General features: G+C 41.3%; 1 protein-coding gene across 2 annotated transcripts in view; it reads right to left on the reverse strand.

Moving 5' to 3' along the window:
- Nucleotides 1-27865, reverse strand: part of GLG1 (golgi glycoprotein 1) — a 161386-nt gene that overhangs the window by 11444 nt on the left and 122077 nt on the right. For both annotated transcript variants that reach the window (XM_045076303.1, XM_004754076.2), the window contains exons 5-19: nt 26005-26208; nt 25079-25150; nt 23986-24169; nt 20945-21159; nt 16294-16415; nt 14729-14830; nt 12573-12726; nt 11661-11798; nt 9364-9450; nt 7991-8053; nt 7166-7279; nt 5746-5834; nt 4729-4846; nt 3194-3286; nt 1525-1662 (exon numbers count right to left, since the gene is read on the reverse strand). In XM_045076303.1, the coding sequence (XP_044932238.1) occupies nt 1525-1662; nt 3194-3286; nt 4729-4846; nt 5746-5834; nt 7166-7279; nt 7991-8053; nt 9364-9450; nt 11661-11798; nt 12573-12726; nt 14729-14830; nt 16294-16415; nt 20945-21159; nt 23986-24169; nt 25079-25150; nt 26005-26208 (1893 nt within the window). The remainder of the gene's footprint in view (nt 1-1524; nt 1663-3193; nt 3287-4728; nt 4847-5745; nt 5835-7165; nt 7280-7990; nt 8054-9363; nt 9451-11660; nt 11799-12572; nt 12727-14728; nt 14831-16293; nt 16416-20944; nt 21160-23985; nt 24170-25078; nt 25151-26004; nt 26209-27865) is intronic.

Raw genomic sequence — 27865 nt, forward strand, 5'->3', positions numbered from 1 at the left:
GGTGTGCTAATGACAGAATCGGCTTAGAGACTGTGGTACAAGAGAAACAGCTAAGTCTGAATCTGGACCCAGCCTCAATTTCCCCTTTCTTCATCTCTTCGCTACTATGTCGCTCACAGTTCTACTACCCCGTTTCCTACTTTACATAGGACAGACTCTGTACCTACATGGCTATGTTACATGACATCTCCTGAACTTAAGTATTATTTAAGTATGAATGTAATGCCATAACAGGTGGCCAGATAGTCCTAAAGGCATGCCGAACCCAAACGGGAAACTTATAAACTACCTACCAGCCAACATGAACAGGTATGTGGGGAAGGGACCAGGCTAGTTCATCTTTTAACTGCGGAGGCTATAATCCTATCAAAGTTTGTGTGGCTAGCCTCTGTACACTTTTTAGTGTCCTTGAAGTCAGAGAGATCCATTTTGGACTAAAAATAAATACCACCTCTATGTGCTAATCAACAGTCTATCTGCTAATCACAGTCTACTGATATCTTAATTCAGATTGCTGAAAAAGTCATCAAAATCTTACAAAACTCCCACAAATCAAAGCCTGACAGGTTTTTTTTTTTTTTTAAAGATTTTATTTATTTATTTGATGGAGAGAGAAAGACAGAGAGATCACAAGCAGGCACAGCAGCAGGCAGAGAGAGAGAGGGGGAAGCAGGCTCTCCACTGAGCAGAAAGCCTAATGGGGGCTCGATTCCAGGACCCTGAGATCACAACCCAAGCCAAAGGCAGAGGCTCGACCCACTGAGCCACCCAGGTGCCCTGACAGTTCTGCTTTTACATAGGACTCAAATCAACCAGGCCCAGCTAAAGACACTTCTAACTTACACAATTCTCTTTGCTATCTGATAGAGTAAAAAATATCATTCTGTTTTAAAGTAGCATTTTATTTTTTAAGTAAATTATAATAAAACATTTTGTTTTATTTTAAGTAAGGCATGAGAACTTCAAATTTAATCTCTTCATATATGAGGACAGATCCAGGAACTGGATCTAGGTTCTCAAGTCAGCCCTGCTATAAAGAAAGCTGGAGAAGTGTATGAGACAGAAGAACTTGTAGAAGAGAAAAGCCTTTTGATTGTGGAAGGACGCTGATCAGGACACTTGGTGGTGGTTTTTTCGGTGTACTGACCACTACCCACCCTCAAAGACTAATCATGTATTTACTGGGTATCTATTCACTCATGCCTTAGGTCAAGGTAAGCTCAGTTAGCTTAGCTTGGTGGTTGTGAAACTTGAGCCAGCACCAGAATCACCCGGGAGACTCGTTAAAACTGACAGCTCTGCTCAGAGTTTCTGATTCAGTAGATATGGTCAGCCCCCAGACTGACCAAGCACTGGCGAGTCCCCAGGTGATGCTAAGGGACCACACTGTGAGAACCACAGTCTCATCTGTATAGAACAGCTTGAGTGGTAAGATTATACAGATTTGTTCCGACGTTTAAAGAAGCTCATGTTGTTGTTTTTACCGACCCTGTGCTTACCACCCCTTGGTTTGGGGTCCCTTACCTTTATCATCTGCTTGCAGACTCTCATGAGTGTGTAGTCTAGTTCTGGGTCCATCATCTCTGTCTCCTGTAGCTTAAAAACTTTCTGGTGACAACGGGTACTTAGCTGCTTCTTGTTTTCTTTCAGACATTCGATAATCTAGGGCACAAGAATTATGGTCGTGTTAAGGGGTGTATCCCGGTTTGCTAACTCATGTGTTCTGACAGCAGCCTTCGGTTCTTAGTGCATCCCCCATCTTTTGCTCTATTCCGAATTCCTAGGCAATAGGAATCAGAATTTGCTCACCAAGGAGAATTATATTTATAGATTTACAGCTTCAGGGCTAAGAGTGAACCAGACTATATAAAAATAATGGAGAGTTGAGCAGGCTGCACTGGAGTCTAAAAGGAAGGAAACCCACTCAAGATTCCTGGTTTCTTCTGCCTTTCTCTGGAGCAAGAGCCCTGACTAGGCAGTGGGCACAAGCTAGGAGGTTCAGTTCAACTCACCATTTACCAGATGCATGAGAGAGACCCAATCCTTACCCCTGATAAATAGTCTCACAAGGTAAACTTTTGTAAACAAATAACTACCAAAAAAAAAGAAAGAAAGAAGGTGGGGGGGGGTAACATAAAAGCATGAAGTGCCACATGATGGATTTTAAGATAGTGAATTAAAGGTATCCTGGAACTTGCCCTTCCCCACACCCCTTTATAGATATTATAAACAAATGATGAAGGGAAGCAGATGGGAAATTGCAATAACTAGGGCTGTACATAAAGTCAGGAGACTTCCAGGAAATCCTCAAGGAACAACCAAGAATCACCAAATAACTGAGAGGGAAAGGTAACAGAGCAATTAAAAAATACATTTAAGATCCTTAGAACAATACAGAAAGAAATGGTAAACCAGAAGCAAGAACAGATGGCTGTGAAAAGAACCAATTACAGATCTTAGGAACAAAAAATAAAACCTAATCGGTGGTCTCTGTAAAGAGAACAGACAGAACTGAAGAATACATTTTTACGTTGGGAAGTGGAACTCAAGAATTACCTCCATGCAGTACCAAGAGCAAAGACATGGAAAGTATGAAAGAAAAAGAGACGAGGAGGGCAGATTCAGACACTCCAGCCATTTGCTACGAGTTCCAGAAGGAAGGAAAAGGCAGTGTTTGAAAAAACAGCAACTGCGGGCAACGCACCATGGCAATGCCCCCAACTAGAAAAGGCAGCTGAACCTCTGGAAGAACACCGACGGGAAAAATCACGTGCTTGCACTTCATTCCTGACATTTCTGGGTAAGGACCCTGTTCTGTGCATTAAGGAAACAAAGTTTCCCAGGTGACTCTTATGTTAAGAAAAAGAACTAGTCAAGAACTTCTGTGTAATGGGCATGGACTAAGGGAATAATCAGTTTTGGAGGTACATGGTGTTAGGAAAGCTAGGGAGAGGAGGAAGCATGTCTCAGGAAGACGCGGTGGGGCAGGACAAGGTGACCTGAAAGAGTGAAGACAATGAACAGGAGATCAAGACGAAGGCACATAAGGAACGCACCCTGGGAGGAGTCTGGTATAGCTTAGGAGGGGATGTTTAGGCTGGAGAGAATGTGAGGAGGCGCATCCCACCACCAAAGAATTATTAAAATGTTACCCTCCCATTTTCACAATTAGAAAAGAAAAAGAGACAGTCACCTGAGCATTGCCATACTGCACAGTGGAACAGTAGTTCTTGATGTCAGTCTTGCAAGCTTCATACAGATCTGGTTCCAGACGGATGTCCTCAGTCTGCACGGGAGGGAGCCAGTATGGAAAAGTGAGCTTGTTCTAAACTGGCGATGTCAAATGTTCTACAACTCAGGTGCTGAGCAGATCTTACCTAGTGACCACAACTCACACCCAGCAAAGCAGCAGCAGTGTGGCCACCACAGTACGAGGAAAGCTGGGATTTAGTTTCAATCCCGCTGGTAACTAGCTAGATGGCCTTGGACTTTCTTTGCAAAACAAAATGCTGTCACCTGCCCGGTCCCTTCACAGCACTGCTGTGACATGAAGTTAGATCATATGATGCGGAAACTACTTCAGAAAGCCAAAACCATGTAATATAAATGTAGGATCTTACTTTTATTATTATTATTTTACTGAAGGAGTAAGGTTCAGAGCTAGGGACCCGAAGTCTCCATTACAAGAGGACATCAACGCCAGCTCCAGTCAAACGTGATTATCACTGACTCACTCCCACCCTATGGGAAAATCTGGTAATGCAGCTTTTGTGGTATTACTGATATTCGGTATTCGTTACTAGTTTTTGCTTAGACTGAGGTGAAGTTAAGTATGATTCACAATACAGAACATATTAAACATACTTTCAGCTGTTTTCTTAACATGGTTTAACCTCAAAAGTAAAGTAGGAGGTTTCCTTTTACAGCGCACACGGCAGCTGACTTGCCGACAGCTGTCTCACCTCAGGACCCGTTAGTTCACCCGTGCGCAGCACTCCCCTGGAGGGTGCTGCTGCTCAGGGAGCGGGCACAGGTCTCAAACTGAAAGACGAAAATTGAGGGAGGCACGGCTGGGTGGCTCAGTCAGTTAAGCATCTGATTTTGGCTCAGGTCATGATTTCAGGGTCCTAGGATCCAGCTGTGCATCAGGATCCCTGCTCAGTGGGGAGGAGCCTGCTTCTTCCTTTCCCTCTGCACCCATACCCCCTTGGCCAGCTTCATGCTCTCACTCTCAATAAAAACAAAAACAAAAACAAAAAAGCCACACACACACACACACACACACACACACACACTGAGGGGGAGGACCTTGCTATAGGCCGTCAGGAAGAGAGGAGGCTTCTCCTGTTCTAGTCTGCTGCTGGACACGAATTTGGAGTAGGTGGCCTGGCTACTGTAGGCAGCCATGGTGAAGGAAACCAGGATTGCTGTAAAGATGGTGCCACAAACAGCAGAGACAACAGGGAGAGACCCTTGATCCTTGAGGGCATCACTGATGCAATGACTGTGTCACATGCTTAAGGCTGAACTTTCAGTGACACGTGGTAGAAATATTTTATCACTTAGGAAAAGCGAAGCAGGAAGCTGTCACATGGTAAAATTTTCGCACAAGACTCCAAGTCTTAACCATTACAGTAGTGGCTAAATCTTCCAATCTGCCCTCACCCTTCACCCCAAGCTGCTAGACCCTGTGTTTGTGGGCCCGGAGGCCATGCTATGAGGCGTTACCATCTCTAGCTCTTCCACCCGCAGCTGCTTGCGGCACTTGAGGGACACCCTGTGTTCCTTGGCTTCCTGGAGAGTGTCATTGCGCACGGTGGTGCTCAGGCAGATCACCACGTCCACCCTGTCAAGGAAAGGAGAAGGCTGAGACTGGCTGGAGCCACAGGAGGGCAGAGGGCCCAGAGCCAGGCTGAGGCAGGGGCCACACCACCACCCCAGAGTGCATGACCCCCTTTACCATGCTTCTGAATGCTCTTTCTAGAAGTCTCACTGTGTTTTCAGAGCCCCGAAAGCAGTAATCTGATTGTGTATGTTACAAATGGCTGAAGGCGCATCCTGACTGGCGGGGAGGCTGGGGCGGGGGGACACGTACGCAAGGACAGTTCAATGCTTGTTTTGTTACAAACATGTGACCAGAGAGGAATGCTGCTCTTAACTAGATTGTGTCTTTGATGAACGGTGAAGTCCATCTCTGAAAGGTACAGAAACCTAAGCAAAATGGGAACTTGGTTTATACGAGGAGGATGTGTTCTAGAAATGTACCTTTGCAAAGAGTGAGATGGAAGAACTGGGGCAGCCATAAGGTAAAAACTCATCACTCTCCTCATTGAGACCTGATTCTTAAATGAATCAAGTGTGTGTTCCTTCACTATACCTCTTAACTCAGTAAAAACCCCTGCTGCTCTCTGGAAGAGCTGACGTAATGGGATGATGTTGGGGGGAAGTCAGTTAACCTCTCACTCACGCTGCAATTTGCTCCTCTCAGCGTGCAACCTGAATCTGCCTCCTCAGTCGGACAGCTCGAACCTGGGAACAGTAAAATCGGCCTCCAGGCCTCTCCACAGCAGAACTGCCTGGGTCCCCTGTGGCTCCAGGCAGCTGTAAAGATGATCTGGCCACACAATCCGAGTGCTTGGCCATACTACCACAGCGTGTGCTGGCCTCCAAGGCTAACCCTCCCAGAACACAGGGTATTTGTCCAGACTTCCGGGAAGAAGAATGAATCAAGTAAAAGCTACATACTTCTTTTTTATGTTGGGGCAAAGCTTCAACACGTCTTCCTTGCAGGCCATTTTAAACTTGTAAGAGAACCGAAAATCCTTCATCTGCACCTGAAGAAGATGATGTGAAAGAAAATGAGCAGCTCTGTGGCACATTCCAATCAGCAACACGCACGAAGAGTGCAGATGCCCGCCTTCCAGGCCCTACGCAACTCCTCTTCTGTCTCGGGCTTTACGACTGACCCACCTCCTCATTCCTCCCGCTGCTATGGCCACTCTGGCTTCCCTCTCACTCTAGTCACGCTGCTCCCTCTGCCAAAAGGGCTCTTCTTCTCCCAGACCCCCCATGGTTTGCTCTGTCAGCTCCTTGGCACGTTTAGTCAAACACCTCCTTCTGAAGACCCCTTGCGCCTTCACCCTCCACCCTGTAGGTGGCTTTATTTTTCCTTACAGGCCCACCCGAGACTGTATTGACGTTTAAATGTGTTTTTGTGTCTTTCTCTTATTAGAACATAGAACTGACAAGGGCAGGCTTTGTCTGCTCAAGGAGCCCACTGTCTGGGTGGGTGCCCTCAGAGGCCCTCAATATCATTTGGTAAAGGCAAATGATAAACGCAAGGCCCCAAGAAGAGATCAATTTTATACAGATGACAGATTTCATCCTCGTGGGAAGGAAGAGCTTGCTTTACCGGAAACACTTCCTTTAGATCTGTGCCAACTCTGAATACAGTTTAACCTTATTTGGATGTCAGACCTGATATGGCAATAGGATTTATTTATTTTATTTTTATTATTATTTTTTTAAAGATTTTATTTATTTGACAGACAGAGATCACAAGTAGGCAGAGAGGCAGGCAGAGAGAGAGAGAGAGAGAGAGAGAGGGAAGCAGGCTCCCTGCGGAGCAGAGAGCCGGATGCGGGGCTCGATCCCAGGACTCTGAGATCATGACCCGAGCCGAAGGCAGCAGCCCAAACCACTGAGCAACCCAGGCGCCCCTGGCAATAGGATTTAAAAGAGAAAAAGGCTTAGGGTCTAGTGTACTGATAGACATTTGGCCTGCTGCACTGAACAGAGACATGAAATAGCAATCCCACTGATACCAGCCACGTAAACAAAGGCTAACACACCTGACAAAAGCAAGCAATGTCACTCATCTCTATCCCCACTGGGCTGCCTGTTCCCTAAGGATACAGACTCCATCTTTTTAAAAAAAAATTTTTTTTTTTTTTTAACAGACTCCCATCTTACTTAGCATTGCATTCCCAACTTGCCATTGTGCCTGGCCATAGTGGATAAAGACCACTGTTTCTGAGAACCTGGAAAAGGCATATTTGGAAAAAATGATTTCTCATAGAAGAGGTACTCTGACGCTCTGGAAGAGAAAGGAATTCAGAAGCATCCAGGCAGCCAAGACAGGCAGGGTTTGCCTGGTATTACTGACCAGCTGGAAGTGGGTGACTCCAATGGCACACTTCTCATTCATATCCTTCTGGTGTTTGTTCTGAATCAGACACTCCATGAGGTCCCCAGAGTCGATCTGGTTATCTGCCACGTCCTGGGGAAGGCAGTGCACATTTACACTTCATTTCTAACAATTAATGGACAAATCTTGCACCCCAGTTTATAAAAGAAATGAAAACTAGACTGACTCTAGGGCCACCCTCAACATGATATATCATAATTTATATCAAAATCAGCCTAAGAAATTATAAGGGATAAACATTCAGTGGACTAAAAGTTGCACAGCAAATTGCCCTGCACCAAGCTGCGACAAGAACATGTCCTGTGCGGGGCTTCGCGCCCCCCACCCACTCCTCCCCCCCACCCCCACCCCATACTGTCAGCAGCTGGCTTCACAATCACACCCAATGCTGTCTCCTGATTGTCAGATCCTTATGGTTCCCGCATGACAACACCCCCACCATTTAGCTAGTTCAACAAGTGAATAAACTAATAAAGTAACAGAATTCATTCAATTTACAAGGAGAAGCTATCATCAGTGCTAAGAAAGCCTGAGATAATGTAGAGGAAGCACCTCAGCGGTCGGGCGCCAACCTGCCAACCTCGTACCAGGGCACCTCCCAAGCACAATCAGATAAGGTTTTCCAGGATCGTGCCCCCCCCCAACCCCGCCCCGAGTCTGTTTACATTTTCAACTTTCACTCAGGAGTCATATATGCTGGAGAGATTAAGTGCAATATACTTGAGGGCCAAAGTCCCAGTGAATTTGGTTTATGCCTCTTCTGTTTCTCCAGACATTACTCACATGGCAAAAGTTCTGAATTATGGGCTCACAGGCTCTCATCAGCAAGGCTTCTATTTGAATGTCCTGTAGAAGATTAAACATATTAATAATTCTGCTTTAGAAGGAGCTATTTGTGGCAAGAGTGGCAGTTTGTGTTTCTGTGTATGTGCTGCCGAAGTGAGCATGCAGTTTGTGTTTCTGAATCAGTAGCAACTGATGGACAAATAATCTAAGACGTACATTTGGGAGCAATTCTAGTTTTTAGGTTAGCGAGCCCCAGCACAGACTGAACTGTTCCTCCATTATATTCTAAAGGGCAAGTTTTTCTAGAGGTAGATACCCCATGAGCCGGAGCAAAAAAAAAGAGAAGGCAGAATTAAGAACAGTGCAGAGGAAAAAACACTTAACAGTAATCCTGGAGTTTAGCTTTTGGACTTTTTCCAAATGGCTAAGCAGTTCCAAATGAAAATGCGGGTAACTGACATCTGTCTTCAGTTTATAAGCTCCCCAAACTGATGACAAACCACTGCCTCTGGGGGATGCACACGAATGTCTTTAAGCAGACAGTAACCTCTGTGCCGCACTAGCTGCTGAAATAACAACTCCCTTTCATGAGGGACACACCCCAGAATGTCCTCCTAAGCCTAAAAGGACAATGAGAATGGGAGAAGGCAGATGATACAAGATGAAAGAAAGCAATAAACTTTTGAAAAATAGAAAGCAAAAAAGCAAAAAAGAAAAAAAAAGACTAGCTGGGAAATGTAATTTTATATATATTGCCAACTCGAACTGTTCTAAAAAGCTTAAAATAAGAAAAAAAAAGAGCAATCCCCCATTTCCCTGATTTCTACTCCCATAAGACAATTTTATTAACATTTTTTAGCTGCTCTCTCCCCAGTAATGCTCTCTGTATTTCTAAATAATATGTCTATGCTTACGAGACTTTCTAACTTCTTTTTTAATATTTCTGTGGGTTTCAGGATGAAACAGGGGTAAACACACATATTCAGTCTTCCACGTTTAAGTGGAAATCCCAGGCTTTTATTTTATTACTGATGACACAAACAGTGCCAGATGACCTAACTGAAAGAGCTAAGAGAACAGGAACAGGAATGCTTGGACTATTCATGCATGTGATTAAGTGATCTGAAGCACAGCTGCTATCTTTTCTTAAAGGGGAGGAAAAAGATTGGTCTAATTCTAATTTTTGAAGAAAACCAAAGGGCTAAGTGTCTAGCACATTTCTCTGGAGATGAGAAAAGGGGTTCAGGAAGCAACACAATGTACTGCTTTGTAAAGCCAACGAAGGGAATGGGCCCTCTCAGGGGCAGAGAAAGGGCAGGAAAAGAGCCCCTGACAGGATGCCCATAGTCTCTGAGCCACAAGTCGCTTACCTCGGATTCTAACTCGGTGAGGTTGCCGACTATATCTCTGCACTCTACAGCCAGGTCGTCAAGGTGGTCCTGGAGGCACTCAAGCTCCTGCAAATAAGAAAGCAATCCCCTGGCATTTTTCAATTATATAAATGAACAAGGGAAGCCGAGAGAACAGTATCTATTTCCTTTGCAGTGGTCCTTCTTATCTTTTCTTTTTAAAGACTATTTCACTGAACGGAACACTAAAGCTTTATTTGAGTTCCCAAACCGGGATTGTAGAGAAGATAAGCACTTGATGTAACAGGGTGGTTGATAGGGTCAAGGGGAAACAAGCGCCATACAAATCCTCCAGAAGGCCAAATCGATAAGTCCAACAAGAATCAATGTTCAGATGTCCTCAGTGTCTAAAAATTTTGTCAGGCCTTTACTCTATTCCATTAACAACCTGTCATTCCATTTTTTAAATCTGTGTTTTGGTATCTTTGCTCCTGTTTTAAATCTGCATGTCAATAATAATTAGTGAACAACAGAGTCACAGTAGAATGACATGCAGTATTTTAAGATCCTTCAGAAGCAACGCAGGTTGGGACCCGGTGTCCAAAATCCAGGATAGAGCTGACAGCTCCTCCCAGTCAAACCTGGGATTCTAACCCTAGCCCACATGGAAGGGTCCTGAGGGAAACTGCAGAGCAAGTGAGCACCCTAGGGTTTGGGCATCAAAAAGCTATCTTGTCTGGGCTTTGGAACCTGACCTAGAGTGACTTTGTACCATCAATCCATTACTATTCCTTTTAGAAATTTAGAGGTTTTAAGCAGAACAGGAGCTCACTTTCCCAAAGCTATCAACAGCTATTTCTCGGCAAAGGCTCTATTAAAGGACCAAGTTTAACTTAGTATCTGCAAGAATCTGTTTTAGAATTAGAATAGGAATGGACAAGCAGGGTTGGAGGAGTTATACAATAGCCAGAAAGGGGGTAAAGAACCCTGAAGGAACATGCATAAAACCTCTGGAGTAAGAGAAATGGCTAAGGGAAAAATCCCATTCACAGAACCCTTTCCTAACTGGAGCTTCACAGCGATGGGGGGCAATACAGTGCAGCTTCCTCAATGTTACTTTGAAGGGGGTGTGAAAGGAAACTGTTCTCTGGGATTCCATATGACCACATCCTTTGTTTTGTTAGACAAAGGCAACAGAAAGCTCAACTGCAGGCATTTTCTCACAATAAAATTGACAGAACTGCAGCAGGCCCAGGAAGCAGACTGCTGAAAATGATATTGGCAGGGCCAACAGATCTGAGTAGCAAGCCAGTGCTGCTTCTTAAAAATGCCCAACTCCTGCTCATGGTGAGTTGCTGGTAGTTAATCCCAGAGGATGTTCTGGAGTAGTAAAAGTGGAATCTGGAAACCCAAGTTCACACCTTGTTCTAGTATTACTGGAGCTTTAAACAAGTAGTTACTCCTCCATGCTTGGTTTCCCTGCCTTAAGACAGAAGACAAATCTCCCTCCTAACTTATTGTGCTAGAATGTACTAATGTAGCTTTTCCGTTTTTCAAACCAGGCACAAAATTTTAGGAACCATTCGTAACATGCATGTAATTCTTGGGGGCTGTTTCTTCTCTACACTCCCCTGTATAAAGAGGTTGTAAGACAATGGACCTGATGTGTGGCAAGGATTAGACCTGAGTAGTAACCAAGGAAGTCAATACACTTCACTCCTATGGGCTTCAAATTTGTCAATCACTAAATGGAAAAAATAAACATGCACACTATTCACGCATGCCAGTATTTATTTATGTTTATGTTGATACCCTGCCCTCCCTCAAAAGGACTTTAATGTACCTTATAAAGGTGAGAAAAGAAAAAAAAAAAAAAGCAATATAAAATAACTTGAAAACAAATTAAAAAAAAAAAAAGGAAAAGAAAGCATGGTAAAAAAAAAAAGTGTGGGATGAAGCTAGCAGTAAGCTTGGTACACAAAATGCCCGCCACAAAATCTTACATACTTGCTACAGGCAAGCCATAACTTTGGAGCCAGGTTTTTTAACAGGCAACACAAAGAGGGAAAATCATTTACAAAATACAGTAACCATAATATATAAGCAAAACAACTGCTTTGGAAAAGTATAATTATTCCTGATAAAGAGAACAAAGGGAAAATTTTCCTTAGGATTTCTTATGAAGAAGATATAGAATTATGTAACAAAAATAGAGATACATTTTATAGCATTTGTACTCTATGTAAAGTGTTCATCATGAATATTATTATTATTATTATTATTATTATAAGATAAACAGGTATAGCTATGTCAGTTACCTGTCCGGTCTCTGTTTTCTCACTGCACCATTTTCCCAGATCAATCAGGCACTTATCCTGGAGGGCAGGATCCAGCTTAACATCCATGGCACGTTGATGTAGGATCCTCTGCACCTCAGCTCGGCACTCCCGAGATAGCTATATGAGAAAGAATAAGCAAAATACTTTAAAAGTACAGAACCAAAACAAAAAGACAACACATAAAGGAAATCTGGCGTTAGGAAACTAATAATGTTATAGCTATTTATACGAACTTTATAACCCATATCTCTTCCAGAGTGAGGATTAAATCTTCTAGGAGGCTTCTACAAACCCACAACTCAAGGAAGGAGATATTAGATTCAACGTTTTCTAATATACTGAATGAAACAACATCCTTTTCTCAGAGTATATGGATAAAAAGTGAACTGGATTTAAGTTTTTTGTTTAGGAAAACTAATCTGCTACTACTCTATGAATGCAGAGTAGAATGCCAGCTTCTGTTCAGAAGAGAACACACACCTGGGTCAGGAACACTGAATTCAAATTTACCTAGCTCGGAACAAGCCTAAAAACCATCTGTATCCTGGTGAAGAGTTTCTAATGGATCCTTAAGGCTAAATGAAGTTAGGGCAGCAATATTTAGTTGTCTCTTTGTCAGTTAGATTTCAGTAATTTAAAGAAAAAACTGAAAATGTCTGCCGAAATTTTGTTGAAATACTTTGTTGAAAACATAAAATCAGATGGAAAGAAAGCTGGTGAAGCAACTCTCTGAGCACTCACTGAATGAAGTTCCTAGAAGGGCAGCAGCCCTTCCCTGCCACATACACAGATCAAGTTTCCGACGACAGCAGACATCAGAACAATATACAGCAAACTAATTCAAAAACAAATGGCAGATAAGAAGAAATGAAGTCAATATTGGGTGCATACCCTCCTTCCCTGTTCCTCAGTGCGGTAGGCGTGTCTATACAAGCAAGAGAACACAGCTCCGGGAGGCATAAGTTCACTGGTTTCATTCCAACCATGGGTGTGGCAAAGACGAGATGCATCTCCCTGGCACTTGCGGTATAAGACAGGGTCCAGCCTATAAGGGTAAAAGTTAAAAGATATTCCTGAATTTTGTTCTTCAGGAACACACAGTGGTCAATTGGTAGAAGTCTGGGGACCTTGGTGCAGAAGCTTAAGTTCCACCTCAAGGAGGCCATGTTGGCTACGTAAGATGCACATTACAGTGGACTCAGCACTAACATGCCCTGGCTGAAGTGAGACAATGAGGCCTGGAGCTGTCACCAGGCGATTCACAACTCTTCACTCAATAAGGTTTCTCAAAGCATGAATGAAATTCAATCCTACCTGATAGACAAGATTTAATAAGATTAGGAAATGGCAAGATAAACAGAATCTCCCAACTCAACTTGCCTTCTAGTCAAATTGTTTCTTTCTTCTTCTCATGCCCAGTAAGTAAATTCTATTTTGAGTTTGCTTGAATATGCTTATTAACTTTAAAAAACGTGACATTTAACTTTGAACTCTGGAGACAATGGATTAAGGCAATGAGCTTGCTGTTTCTCCAGATCAGACCAATGGATGCTTAATTCTATCCACATCATAATGTCAACTTTGGGGGACAGCTACTGAATGGGAGGAGAAATGCTAACACTTAATGAGTAGCTTTTTTTTTTTTTTTAAAGATTTTATTTATTTATTTGTCAGAGAGAGAGAGAGCAAGAGCGAGCACAGGCAGAGTGGCAGGCAGAGTCAGAGGGAGAAGCAGGCTCCCTGCAGAGCAAGGAGCCTGATGTGGGACTCGATCCCAGGACGCTGGGATCATGACCTGAGCCGAACGGAGCTGCTTAACCAACTGAGCCACCCAGGCGTGCCTAATGAGTAGCTTTTAAACCTATGAAGCAATTTGTGATCATAGGTGAAGGAGTTACAGAAGAGGAATTAAGATGATTTTGATTAGAGCAATAATAACCTCAGTAAACCTTGTTATTTTGGTCTAGCTGGCCTGAGAAAGTACAGAGAAATACCCACACAGTTTTCTGTAGTCCTTTCCAGAGCTAATCTGAGGGAACAGAAATAAAATACATTGAATCTGGGGTGCCTGGGAGGCTCAGTCGGTTGAGCGTCCGACTCTTGGTTTCAGATTATGTCATGATCTCAGGGTCATGAGATCAAGCCCCGATATTGGGCTCTGCGCTCAGCATGGAGTCTGCATGAGATTTTCTCCCTCTTTCTCTGTCCCTCCCCCTGCCCATGTGTGCTCTCTCTCTCAAAATAAAAATAAATAAATAAAATCTTTTAAAAAAATACACTGAATCTTCTGAATCATCTCTTTCCACTGAAGTATGTGGGTAACATATTCAATCGCCAGGCAACTACACTGGCTAAAACTGAGTCAGGAAGTAGCTGAGCTCCCACGGGAACAGGAGGGACAGCCAGCTTCCCAAGTGGCTCTGTACCAGCTACTCTCCAGGTGGAAGACAAACTAGAACATGTAAAGAGGAAGGCAGTGAAGCCATTAAGTTATACTGATTCTGACTGTAACATAAATTCTTCTCCTAGTTGATTCCCACCCCACCTTTTTTTGGATAACAGTACGAGAAAAGAAGAGAATTAGAGAATCAAGTTGTTACTCATTGATAAGAGCTTCTTAAGATAGAAAATTCAGCAACTTTGAATAGAGAAATAAAAGTAAATTCCCATATCTAGTACAAATCAATAAAAATTAAAATACACTATTATCTGCTTAGAGACCTATCTGAAGATGCTTCCGCTGCCCCACAGATGCCCAAGTTCTTTGAGGATGGATGTCTGTGGTATCAGAAACACCTGACTCTGATTTCCAAAGTCGTAGTAAACGGGGACACATGGGGCAGACCTGCAAGGGCTGCCTCAGCTTTTAGATACTATTCTGGAAGCAAGAAGAAAGATATTATTCTTCAGAGGACTGGAACGTGTCAGCACCCCAGAACTTAAGCAAAACATATTCTTACTAATTATTTCAAACCAGAGAGGAGGATCCTGACTAAACAGGAGAACAGGATAAGGCTTACACTTGACTTTGGCTTCAAAATACTCACTTCCAATCTCGAGAGATGAAATACTGCAGTTCTAATAGACGGTGCTCACAATCTTCCACCATTTTCTCTGTGTATAAGTGTTCCATTAGGCACGAGAGGATCCTGGGCATAAAAACAGGGATGAAATTTTAAGAACAGGATTGGAACTCTCACACCACTATTTCCTTGGTCTGTAGAAAAAGCCCTTGAGCTATTGTTGAGGGCACTCAGGGATTTACTTCTCTGAGAATAACTCAAATTGACTTAGTCTGATAGTGACCGCTCAACTTCAGGGCCACTCAGCACCTGGGACTCGGCTTGCATAAGATCAGTATGGTTGCTGTAACTGTTTATTAGGAAAATTTTCCAACACACACAAAAGTAAAGTATCCTAAGAGCCCCTTTCCCTTCCCATAGCTTTATCAACCTATGGCCAAGTTTGTTTTAATTCTACACACTCCCCCTTGCTGATATTTTGAAGAAAATCGCAGATACCATATCATTTTATTAATAAATTCTTGAGCGTGTTTCTCTATAAGGACATAATACCATAATCCACCAGAAGAAATTAATTTTAAAAATCCTTAATGTTATGTAATATCCTATTAGTTTTCAAATTATTTTTGCAATTATTTGGTGGTGCTTTTTTATGTTCAAACCACGACCCAGAAATGTACACACACTGCATTTGATTGACAGTATCTTCAAATGATTTTCAGCTATAGCAGTTCTCCCCACTTCCCTACCTCACCCCTGACCCCTCATGCTTGACGCAATTATTTTTATATTGGTAAATACTCTTAATTAGTCTTCACTGTGTTTGTCTATCTCCTGCAACTGCACAAAAGCTTTAAAGAAGGACATCTTTTTTTAATCCCCTGCCACAGCCTCAACAGCAGGAGTCTATGCACAGCAGTGTGATGACAAACATCAACTGTATTCATGCTCTTGCTGGGTACTGCTGACCGTGAGCTACAAAGGTTTCTGCAGAGTGGGAAACATGTTCTTTACTTGCAACCTGGTCTTAAGAGCTGTTTTCGCATCATATGGAATAAAACTACTACATGAGATTCAAATACTGTATTATAGCACTTTATAGCTTTTCTGGATGCAACTTCGGAGTTCCCTTTGTCCATGATTACGTCCTTCAACCACAACACAACCACATTATTTCAACTATAATAAAAGAATTTCTAACAATTATCAATTATACAATATATATAACAAATCACTATACAAACATGATGAAAGTATTATAGAGACAAAGTATGTGTCATTTTACCCTGGGTGTTTCTCTCTTTTGTTTTTTATTTGATCATTAAACAGAATTATTCAGTGGCCTAAGGTACAGGCCCATACACGCTCAGTCACAGTCAATAAACATCATCACAATGCCGGGTCTAGTATCTACATCATGCAGGAGGCAGAGTGGAAGTCTAAATTCCAATACTGGTTTTAACAAAAGTTGCTATGTGTTTCTGTTTAACACAATTTTAGTTAAGATGTTAAAACCATCCAAAAATCATTTAAAGGAATGTTCTCAATAATATACTGCCAAATAAAATACCCCAAATAAGATAACCTACATTGGGTCTCCCGATCTTATGTGTTTGCAGGCTGTCTGTATCACAGATTCACAAGCTTCATTCAGAGCTCTATCAATGCGGTAATCTGCGCCAGGGTCAGTCTCCTGAATCAGTGTTTGCAGCTGGATTAAAAAAAAAAAAATTAAGAAAGAAGAAAGTCACTTACTCATCAGGGAAGAGCAAAGTCATTTCTTCACACAGTTACTAGGTCTGGTACATCACAGTGGACTTTTAACAAGGTATTACACTTGTCACCAGCTAAGCTCAACAGCTCGCCCCAAATACCTTCCACTGGTTTCTCTGTCTCCAGTGCAAGTTTTTCTGTATTAGCCATGGTGGGGATTGCTTGCCTACCTGTTTGGATTATCCCTGGGCATTTGCAATGCAAAAGGTCTTTGCAATATAAAGTCTGCCTTTTCCTTCCTGTCTGCCTGCTCGTTAAATCAGATTGCTAAATTTGACACTCATGGCCAAGCCAGAATTGAGTGGAGAAGGGTAAATAGAAGACATTTCTAGTCAAATACCTAATTTGGTCATAAGAATCTAGAATTTGAATCTTGCTGCCAATACACTGGCATTAAGACAGGCACGCTCCATGTTATTAAAAACAGAGGAGAGATTTCATTTAACTTGCAAGAAATATCAATTGCAAAAAACAAGAATACTTATAACTCCCATTTTTCCCAAATTATCTTTTATACAACTAAGAGGTAAACCACAGCTTCCTTGTTAAACATATTCCCCCAAAATACTTGTCATTATGCAGTTGAAAATCAGGGTATTTTCTTTAACATTTACTTTAACATTTACTTCTTTAACATTTACTTCTGCCTGGTCCGTTCTTCGTTATGGAATAAAGTGAAAGCATGAGAAGACGTGCCTCTACTTCTTTTTTCCTGTCTTTGAGGAGACGGCAGTTGGGGCACAGAGGAAAAAGCTCTAAATTAAGATCAGAAGACCTGAGTTTTTTGTTTTAAGATTTTATTTATTTATTTATTTGAGAGAGAGTACAAGCAGGGGGGCTGCAGAGGAAGAGGGAGCAGCAGGCTCCCCACTGAGCAGGGAGCTGGATATGGGCTCGATCCCAGGACCCACGGATCATGACCTGATCTGAAGGAAGCCGCTTAATCAACTGAGCCACCCAGGCGGCCCCCTGAGTTCTATTAATAGTTCTGGCTCTGCCAGACATTAGCTCTGAGAGCACCGGCATGATTAACCTCCAGTTGCAGTTTCTTGAACTGAACAGGATTATAAGAAAGAGTAATATATAGGAGAAGGTTATATAAACAGCAAAGCATTCTATGTACGTAAAAGACCATTATTAGTACAGATGGATAGCAGATGGTATTTTGGGGTGGGAATCTTAAATAACACAAAGCAAATTTGGAAACTATAATCCTTCTGGTTTGGGTTCCTTTTTTTTCCAAGTTAAAGAATTGGAACCCTTTTCGTGTCATAGATGTAGCCTCTGGAGGAGAGCCTTCTCTGATCCTCATTCATGTGACCGATACAATCCCACAGGGGCTCATATGAAAGCAATGACCCCATCGCACACTGATCAGAGAACACACATCAAAAGGAAATGACAAAAGAAAATCCCAATTCTCTCTATCCTAAAATCAACAATCAAGAAGAGAGAAATAGAAAAGATTTCCAGTATTCTGGGATGGAAGTTATTTATACCAATTCTTGATAGCAATTTGGAGAAGCTACAAAATGCTGTGGTTAGCTGATAGACTACTACCAGTTTTAGTAACGACGGTTGCTGACAAAGACCAAAATATTTACATCTTCTTCTGAGGGAAGTCATAAGTATCATGGGAATCTGGAAGTCTCTGCAAGAAGTGTATCAGTTAAATATCTACAACTGACAGGCCAACCTTGAGAATTCACCATGAGTGCACCAGACTGCAGCACCTAAAGGGAGACAATGAAAGCCCTACAACGCTATTGCGCTAACAGCTCAAGGGATCATTGCCACTCTGGAATCCAGGGACAGCAGTGTAGGAAATAAACACTAAGAACATGAATTGCTACATGACTATATAATCATTCCAGCCCCTGACTGCTTAGGAAAAACCCAGGAAAATGCTTCTGAGAAACAATTCGTCTAAGAATACACCACACAGTCATCTTTGGCCAGGGAGAAACTGGGCCCAGATGTGCTCACTCATAACTGAGGAGAATTTAGTAAGTTCATGATTATCGTACATTTGGAAAAGTGTCTACTCATTAAGATAAAAATTATCGACGTTTCACAGTTTACTACTTGTTGAGAGATCACTGAGTCAAAGCATCACCAAGCAGGAACAGGGAAAATTAGAGGCCAACCATAGACACGCACGGAAGCTTACTCTATCAAGGAAGAGAACTTTGAAAAAGAGAATTATTATTTCAAAAAACTCTTCCACTTGATTGAGGATGGATAACGTAGGCGAAAACGACTGAGGAAAATATTCTCCCTTCGGATCATTTACTCCTTCAGTATGGGTGAGCAAAGACTAAAAATCATGGGTCCATTATAATCAAAATACAGTGTTTATTTCCCACTTGGCTAAACTTGATGTGGGCAAAACCACATACTTCATTATTTGAGACTATCCTCTAGGTTTGGAACCACTTTTCTTCTAGGCACAAAGCATGAGACGGGCATCCTTATTTATCTTTCAAGTTGACTCACTAGTTCTTTATAACAAACTAAATTATAAAAAGCCCTGGAGGTAGATGCCGTGAAATAAAGTTAAACCAATTTCTCTTCTTTTTTTCTGTACACCTTGTACAAGTGTAGCCTCAGTAAAAAGAGTTTTATTCCTGACCACTTCCCTCTTTTATATGCTGCATTAAGAATGAGATGCAGGGGCGCCTGGGTGGCTCAGTGGGTTAAGCCGCTGCCTTCAGCTCAGGTCATGATCTCAGGGTCCTGGGATCGAGTCCCACATCGGGCTCTCTGCTCAGCAGGGAGCCTGCTTCCCTCTCTCTCTCTCTGCCTGCCTCTCCATCTACTTGTGATTTCTGTCAAATAAATAAATAAAATCTTTAAAAAAAAAAAAAGAATGAGATGCAAATATGAGCTATTTTGATACATACTTGGTCTGAGGCCCAGGCACACATATTGTTGTAGAGGTTTCCTAGGACAATCACCAGCAAGGACTGCTCCTGAAGAAATACACTGTGCCAACTGAAGCCACAGCGGATTCCAGAAGCCCTACTTCTAGCTGGGTTTGAGATTTTGGAAAAGAGTCTATGTATTTTTCTACTTTTTCCATCATAGGATGTACAATTTACTGTATACTCTGAGTCAGGGTGAGTAAACGGAGCTAAGATGAAATTTTACTCTACATCAAAATTCTATGAGAATTTTGTTTCAGACTGTAAAATTCTGATTTTTCTAAAATACTCGATTTTTAATCAAAATGCCAACAAAAAGATCAACTGTATTATGGTCTTCTAAACTTTCACTGGGTAAAGAACCTCAACTCCCTACTGTAGGATACGAAACTAAATGCTATCTTTTGTGCATCCTAAGGGATGTATGGGATACACTGTACAGGGTACCACCGTTGCATTTGGTACTGAGAACTGTTCCAAGACTCTTATTAGTAAAAAATAATAAATATGGACTATGGTAATGACAGATGCACTGCATCTATAGTATTTTATTAACTTTATATTATATCCCTGATCTGTAGTTACTCAACTGTTCGTGAACTCTGGAGCAAGAATAATTTTATCTTTAAAAAAAAAAAAGGGGGTGCCTGGGTGGCTCAGTGGGTTAAAGCCTCTGCCTTCAGCTCAGGTCATGATCCCAGGGTCCTGGGATCGAGCTCAGCAGGGAGCCTGCTTCCTCCTCTCTCTGGCTGCCTCTCTGCCTACTTGTAATCTCTGTCTGTCAAATAAATAAATAAAATCTTTAAAAATAAATAAATAAATAAATAAACAAATAAATAATAAAAATCTTTAAAAAAAAGAAAGAAAGAAAGAAAGAAAAGAAAAGAAAAAAAGGAAAAAAAGAATTAACTTTATCTTCTCAAGAAGTACACTAGTTTTTTCCAAATATCTTTATAGAACTGACGGTAGTTTGGGGACAGAAAGAAAGGCCCTTCCATGCACAGTCGCCTTACTAACAAGAAAAATGGTGTGCTTTTTTAAAATGACATGCTCTCTTGATCCTTCAGGCCAGGAATTCATGGTATGTTGCCTAACAGTAATAAAAACAAACTCTTAGAAAATTTCAATTGTTACTGCTCTCTCTCAGCTTCAACTCAATCGAACCTATAGAGACAGGCAAATCCTCTTTTGGTGGAGGATGTTTTCTGATTTACCAGAACCTGGTCTGTCTTGGTTCTGAATTTAGAAATTCCATCTGGCAAGCTACCCTCTCCTTTAAAAACTTCAGCAGACAATGCATTTTATCTATTTCTTTACGGATATAGCCCCATTTATTGTTTATGAACCAAACTTCTCCTCTGTAATCAATTCCACGTTCGTATTAAGATATGCCAGAACAATATTTTGTGTCTGGTTCTTAGTACCCGATGTTCATGTGATGTCACAAATGATCCAGATAAAGGAAGCTGGGACAGTGTCAGAAAGAGGCTCCTCACCTGACAGAATGTAACATACAAAAGGGCAGTAGAGAATTTTTCCTTACCGCCTGCTGGCAGTTCATTCCAAGGTTCCCTTTTTCCCCACGAACTACTTTCATCAGACAATGCAGAGTTCGCCCTTTTCGATGTAATCCAGAACAGTGGTGTTCAATCTCCCCGCGACAGCTCAGGATGATCTCAGGGCTCAAAGAAAAGTCTTCCATCAACATGCGCCGGTAATCTAACATCTCCCCCTGGCACTCGCTGCTCACCTGGCGCCCTAAGTTAGGAGCAAAGTCACAACATTATGGATGGTGAGCATTACAATCAGGTATCACTGCATAGAAAAGCACACGTTCTACTTCAGAATATAATGTACCAGTCATGCCATCATCTAGACTGAAAAGCTCAGAATACAGAAAGAGCTTCATTGGCATAAAATGAGTTTAAGACTCCAGAGACTAGGGTTTATCTTGACAGTGTTCTGCATTACATAGATTTTATACTACTAAACTAAAACTGCAAATGCTTTGCCAATGGGAGTCTTATCAATAAGATAATTATGGGGGTAACAATGAAAGACAAGAATAATCTCTAATGGCCTACAGAATTAAAGACTGTGAAAATGACCACATTTCAAACATTCACTATAGCCTCCGCAGCCTCCTTCCTTGAGCTAAAAATGCCAACTGGGAAAACTTAAGAAAATTAAAAACAACAACAACAACAAAAACCCCAACTTTACCAAGGTATAATTAACATTAAAAAAGGCTGTATTTTCAAAGCAGACAACTGAAGAGGTTTGACATATGTGTATGTTGTTGAAGCCATCACCACAATCAAGATATTGAACATATCCATTAACTTCTGAATTTTCTTGTGGTCCTCTCCCTCCCTCTCTCCCCCAGACCCCTCCTACAGCAAAAAATGAGCTGCTTTCTGTGACTGCAGATTAGTTTACCAGTTTCCACTTTTTAGAAGTTGATATAGACACAGTCATAGAGTATGCATTTTTTTGGTCTAACTTCTTCCACTCAGCATAACTATTTTTAAATTCATCCATGTATTATCAATTCTTCCTTTTTATTGCCAAGTAATATGATTCCATTATGTGGATATACTGCCATGTGCTTATCCCTTCAACTGCTGATGGACATTTGGATCATTTCCAGTTTTGGGCTATTACAAATAAAGCTGTTCTGGGTATTCATGTCTAAGAGTTTATATGCATATATGCTTGTGTATCTCTTAGGTAAATACAGCTGAGTCATATGGTAGGTAATATATTTAACTTTTAAGAAACTGGCAAACTATTTTCCAAAATGATTGTACTACTTTTAAGTTCCCATCAGTAGTGTTCAATAGTCCAGTTCTTCCATACCCTTATCAACACTTAGTAAGGTCAGTCTTTTTAACATTAGCAATCTGTGTAACTTTTCTGAATTATCTGCATGTAGCCTTTGGCCATGTATTTATTGAATCGTTCTTTTCTTGTTAATTTACAATTTAAGAACATTTTTTTAAGCACCCAAATTAGATGGTATTATGTATACTGTCTTAGAATATTCTTTTGTAAGTTAATAAACTCTACCTTTCATTTTAGGGCCATTTTATCTAATATCCAGACCATAGTCAACATTCTCCAATTGTCTCTATAACATCCTTTGATATTCAATTCAAGACCATGCACACTGTCCCTGGGTGCTACTCCACCACTTTCAAGGTTAGGAGCTTTTCCCCACTATCCAGGTATGGAAAAAAAAAATTCATCAAAAGCTCAGAGTTTTAACGTCCCAGGACATTTCATCTTCACAGCTTGTAGCCAATACTACAAAAGACAGCCCCGATCTTCTATACAGCCATCTTGGCTCTTTTGTCAGGGTTGACTTTTGGATTCAAAAATTTCTAGTTTCGGGACACCTGGGTGGCTCAGTTGGTTAAGCAGCTGCCTTCGGCTCAGGTCATGATCCCAGCATCCTGGGATCGAGTCCCATATCGGGCTCCTTGCTCAGCGGGGAGCCTGCTTCTCCCTCTGCCTCTGCCTGCCATTCTGTCTGCCTGTGCTTGCTCTCTCCCCTTCTCTCTCTCTGATAAATAAATAAAATCTTAAAAAAAAAAAATTTCTAGTTTCTTTTTTTTCTTTTTAAGATTTTATTTATTTATCCGACAGAGATCACAAGTAGGCAGAAAGGTGGCGGTTGGGGTTAGCAGGCTCCCCACTGAGCAGACAGCCCGATGTGGGGCTTGATCCCAGCACTCTGGGATCATGACCTGAGCCAAAGGCAGAAGCTTTAACCCACTAAGCCACCCAGGTGCCCCCCAAATTTCTAGTTCCTTAATATCATTAGTGTTATAACAATAATAGTACCTATCATTTATTGAATGCTAAGTGCTATTCCAAAAAACCTCATTTAATTTTCATAAACAAATAAATAAATCCTCACCATAAATATTAGTTTTGTTTTATAGATAAGAAAAATGAGTTTGGGGAGAGATTAAGAAATGTAAACAATGGTCACCCAGCCAGTTAATTTGATGATAGAGCTTTTAATTTAAAGCTATGTCTCTGACCCAAAGCTTGAATGTTAAATCATTATGCTACCCTGACTCTCCTAAAAATGTTGACCATGCATTTTAAAAAATTAAAATCATTGGATTTGAGAAATATACCTTCCTTAAAAGGGTGGGGGCACCTGAGTGGCTCAGTCGATTAAGTGTCCACCTTTGGCTCAGGTCATGATCCTGAAATCCCAGGACTGAGCCCCATGTTGGGCTTCCTGCTCTGCAGGGAGTCCGCTTCTCTCTTGGCTTCTTCCCCTGCTCCTTTTCTCTCCCTGTCTCTTCTGCTCACTCTCCCTCTCTCAAATAAAGACATAGGGAAAAAAAATTGGAGACTGTTGAGCTAAAAGAAAGAGCCTTCAAAAAGGCTTCGGGACACCAAGCCTTCAGTTCTTGAGTTACGCTTACAAAGAAAGGTTTCTGAGTTGCAAGGCACAGGTGCGCTCAAAACAGCAAATGCAGGAAGAAAATAACATTTACAGGTACAAGAGGCTTTAGGATGTGAATCCAAAAAGGACTGAAAAGATAGAGAGAAATGAACTCTTACCTCTATGCACGGCTGACTCCAAACACATGAGAAGGTAGGAGAGCCTGGCTTCCCGGGACCGCGGAAGGTTTTCCACATTACACCGGTATTTCTTCAGGTCACTCTTACAGGATTTGGCCAACGAATAACTGACTTTATAATCCTGGGCAATAAGCTTCTGGCGGGTCGTCAGCGCTTCTCGACACTGAATAAAAAGGGCAATAAAGACCTCTGCTGTTCACAGGAACCTCTAGGGCCAACAGAGGCTCATGGCAAAGTACATGTCAACAACTGCAGCTGTCATCAAAACGCCTACCTTTGAACTTGGTTAGCCTCCAATCCAAGTGTGCGAAACTAGTGTGGAGGTAGGGATGCATGGATGGGGAAGGCCTGGATTCCTACCCTGAGTCGCCAGTGGTTGCTGCAGTAGCAGAGCAGCTGTCCTACACACACGAGCCCTTGGTGGGCTCTAATACAGTGACTTCACCAAGCCCTCTTCCTTTTACACAGTGTCCCTCAAGTCAAGTTCACACAAATCAAAGTGGCAGCTGACATAACATTCTTATGTTATGCTGCTACATTCTGTGCTTTTAAAATAGAATTATTCAATAGTAAATGATAGAAACAACTGAAACACTTCTTCAGATGTCCGGGAAAGCAAATGGCAGGAGAGCAAAACCAAGAATAATTTTCTTTTTAAAAGTCATAAAAGATTCTTGCATTCATCCAGGGACAGAGGACTAATAGTAATGAGAATGCTTGATGAAACAGCTGCTGAAAAATTAAATAGGTAATTGGTTTGGTTAGCCTGAGTTTCCTGAGTATGAAGGGCTGGCTTTAGTGTGACTACGATACACAATTCTCTAATTTTACTCCCCAAGTTGATTCCCAATGGGCTTCCCAATGTCCAGATATTACAAAGCTTCATTTTCTTGGCTTAAGTGAAATATGCTTTGGTTCTCTACTAAAAGCCAAATGTCTTGCCTCTGAAAAGGGTAAGCTTTATCAGCCATTTCATACTCTGATACGAACTTATAAGACTATTGTTTGAGAGGATTTAAGAGAACTTTAAAGAAATGAATAAAATATTGGTTTGTTTCTAAGTAATACTTACCTTCTCACTCATGGATTCTTCAAACTTATGGTTAAAGAGGCATTTGTACACTCTGCCTTCACCAGCTTGCGTCTGTAAGATGAACACACACATGATCATGTGGATGACGACAATTAGCTAAGTAGTTAGACAGGGCACTATCCACGATCCTATAAAGAACTTTCTTTAAATTATTATAAACGTGAGTACCTTTGAACAAATGGCTCAGCCATTTACAACATTTAGTAGCCTTTGGTAGAAAACAGTATTGCAGACAGCTGAAAAAAATTTTCCCATGATGCTTGGCTATTGTCATTTGTTCTCAGATACACTGTTATTTAGGGAACCAAGAGAAGTGTCGGTGAGTCATTTCTTACGACTTGATGCTGGAGTCCATAAAACTCATAACCAGTGGCTCTGACAGTTAAAGCTGCTAATAATTCAAGAGCAGAGGGTGGGAGTACACACAAGTTACTCTCAGCTCTTTGTTCGAAGGATGGAGATAAGCGTTAGCAAGTCTTCTGTAAGGTCTGGAGATAGTAATCAAGGATTTAGTTTTATAAGTTAGCCACCTGCTGTTTTGTTCATCTTAGCCAAAAAGATGTAGCATGCAATACGGCAGTTTTAGCCATAGAATAGGTGTGAATAGGATTCCCCAGTAAAATGGGATTCCAGTATATAAATAACATAGACTTCCAAGATCTAAAATTGAGAAGTGAGATAAAGTAGAAAAAATAATGTGTGGAGACTGTCGGAAGCCAACTGTTAACTAGATGTTAAATCATCAAGGCTGAACATCTAACATAGTTCTCTGTTATCCTGGGAACAACTCCGCCTTCCATTTCACTGCCTAGTATCTACACAGGAGAGTGTGCTGGTTTATTTCATTTTGGACTAGGGTATTAAAAACATTTTAAAGGAGAAGAAGAGCTTCTGAGCTGACTCACGTTTTCACAAAAACGCTCCCGATCATCTCGGCAAGCAAAATATAAATGCCGGTCTAGATGAAAGTCATCTGAGGACAGCTCAGCCACCCGCAGAATGGCTTTCTTGCAGAGTTCAGAGACTTGAATCTTGGGATCTCTCTCTTCTGCTTCTTTCACCAGGCCCTTTTCCAAACATGATACCACCTCACCTTGTGAATGTGCATCCTAAAATAGCAAGGGTAGTAATACTGTAAAACTCTCACCACAATGAGTTTCAATTAAACATCATTTGCTTAAAAAAACAACCACCACCACCTCAATTCAATATATAGTTGGCTTATTGGTACTCTGCTGAGAAAGGAGGTGGGAACCAACCACACTGTGGCAGTTACAGAAAATGCCCTCAACACTCTTCTTTAGAACAGATACTTGCATGCAACAAATGGAAAGAGAGGTCCTGGGATATTTAAGTATAGTTTAGTTAGCACTAGAAATAGAAACCTGAATTCTTTGCGCTTAAAACGTCAGAAAAATTCTAAGAATTTACATCAGCCCAATGCTCTGATCATGGTTCATATCAATACCGAATTAACACTGCAGAAATCTCTGTAAATTAACCTCAAAGGGTGAGAGGTATTTCCCCAATAATGCTTCTAGTCATGTGGAAAAAACAAAACAAAACAAAACAAACCCACCATAAAATCCATTGAGAAAAGATGTTAGAGATGTCTTTCTCATTTTTCTCCTCTATGCTGTCCACAAAGACCCCTATATGTACAATTTGTAGCGTAATACTCGCTTTGATGTGTTAGATTTATCTTAATACGATTTAATGAGATTACCACCTTTTATACAAACTGAGTTTGAGAGCTTTCTTGAAACCATCCAATTATCTTTAATTGTATATTGCATTAGCCCCATAGCAACCACAAGCATTCATTCACTCAAAATATGAGAAATTTCCCCTAAATATTTCTACTCAAGAGTCCCAATCTGCTCTACTCAGAAGACATGCTTTAAACACTTGAAAGCTGTAACTATAAATACAGCAAACCAAAGCAGCCAGAAGTATATGTGATCTCTTATTTACGCACACACCATCTTGTTTTGGTAAAATACTTTATCTACGAAATCATCTGTAGGTAGTAAAAAGAGTCCCAAAACCAGGCAGGGAAACATCTACTTGAAGCAAAAATTCAACAATAACAAAAGTTGTATGTAGTTTCCCCCCTAAGCTTTGTTTAATGCATTTTGTTTGACAGCACGTTAATTTCTAAGTATTTCCATGAAAACGTCCATGTTCTCTCTGATACCTGTGGAAAGGGGTGAGAGCTGCGGTATCTCTTGCGCAGAGGAGTCAACACAGGCCTAAAGGAGTTTACCGACTCATCTTGGGTTGCAGAAGGTAAGGGGCCTAGCTAACAATCCATCATTTATTTTTCTAAGCCTTGGGGTTCTAGAGAACTCCTAAAATTTGTTATGTGGGCATTACACATTTTTCCTGAGGAGGGCTCACCGCTTTCATTAAATTTTCAAAAAAGTGTGCTGACCCAAAAAGGATCAGGAAGCACACTCTACTAGCAGATTCTCATGCCCCCGTCCTCTATCTGCACCTGAACCTTGAGCACTAGTTGTATGATTCTATTCACTGCATTTAAAAACCTGAGAAGACCAAAAAGATATTTTGGAGGGCAATTGTGAACAAGATAAACAAACTCTGAGTGACTAAAAAGGTCAGAGAGAAGAGTCAACACAAACCCCAGAAATCCAGAATAAGGCTTAATTTTTTTTCCTAATTTATGAGCAACACTCAAGTATGTCTGAATATGGCCCACTTAAGCAAGGCGTATGCATTTCCACTTTCCAAAGGAAAAACAAACAT

This window comes from Mustela putorius, unplaced genomic scaffold (assembly GCF_011764305.1).
Source record: "Mustela putorius furo isolate JIRA1106 unplaced genomic scaffold, ASM1176430v1.1 tig00000174_pilon_pilon_pilon, whole genome shotgun sequence".
Taxonomy (NCBI): Eukaryota; Metazoa; Chordata; class Mammalia; order Carnivora; family Mustelidae; genus Mustela; species Mustela putorius.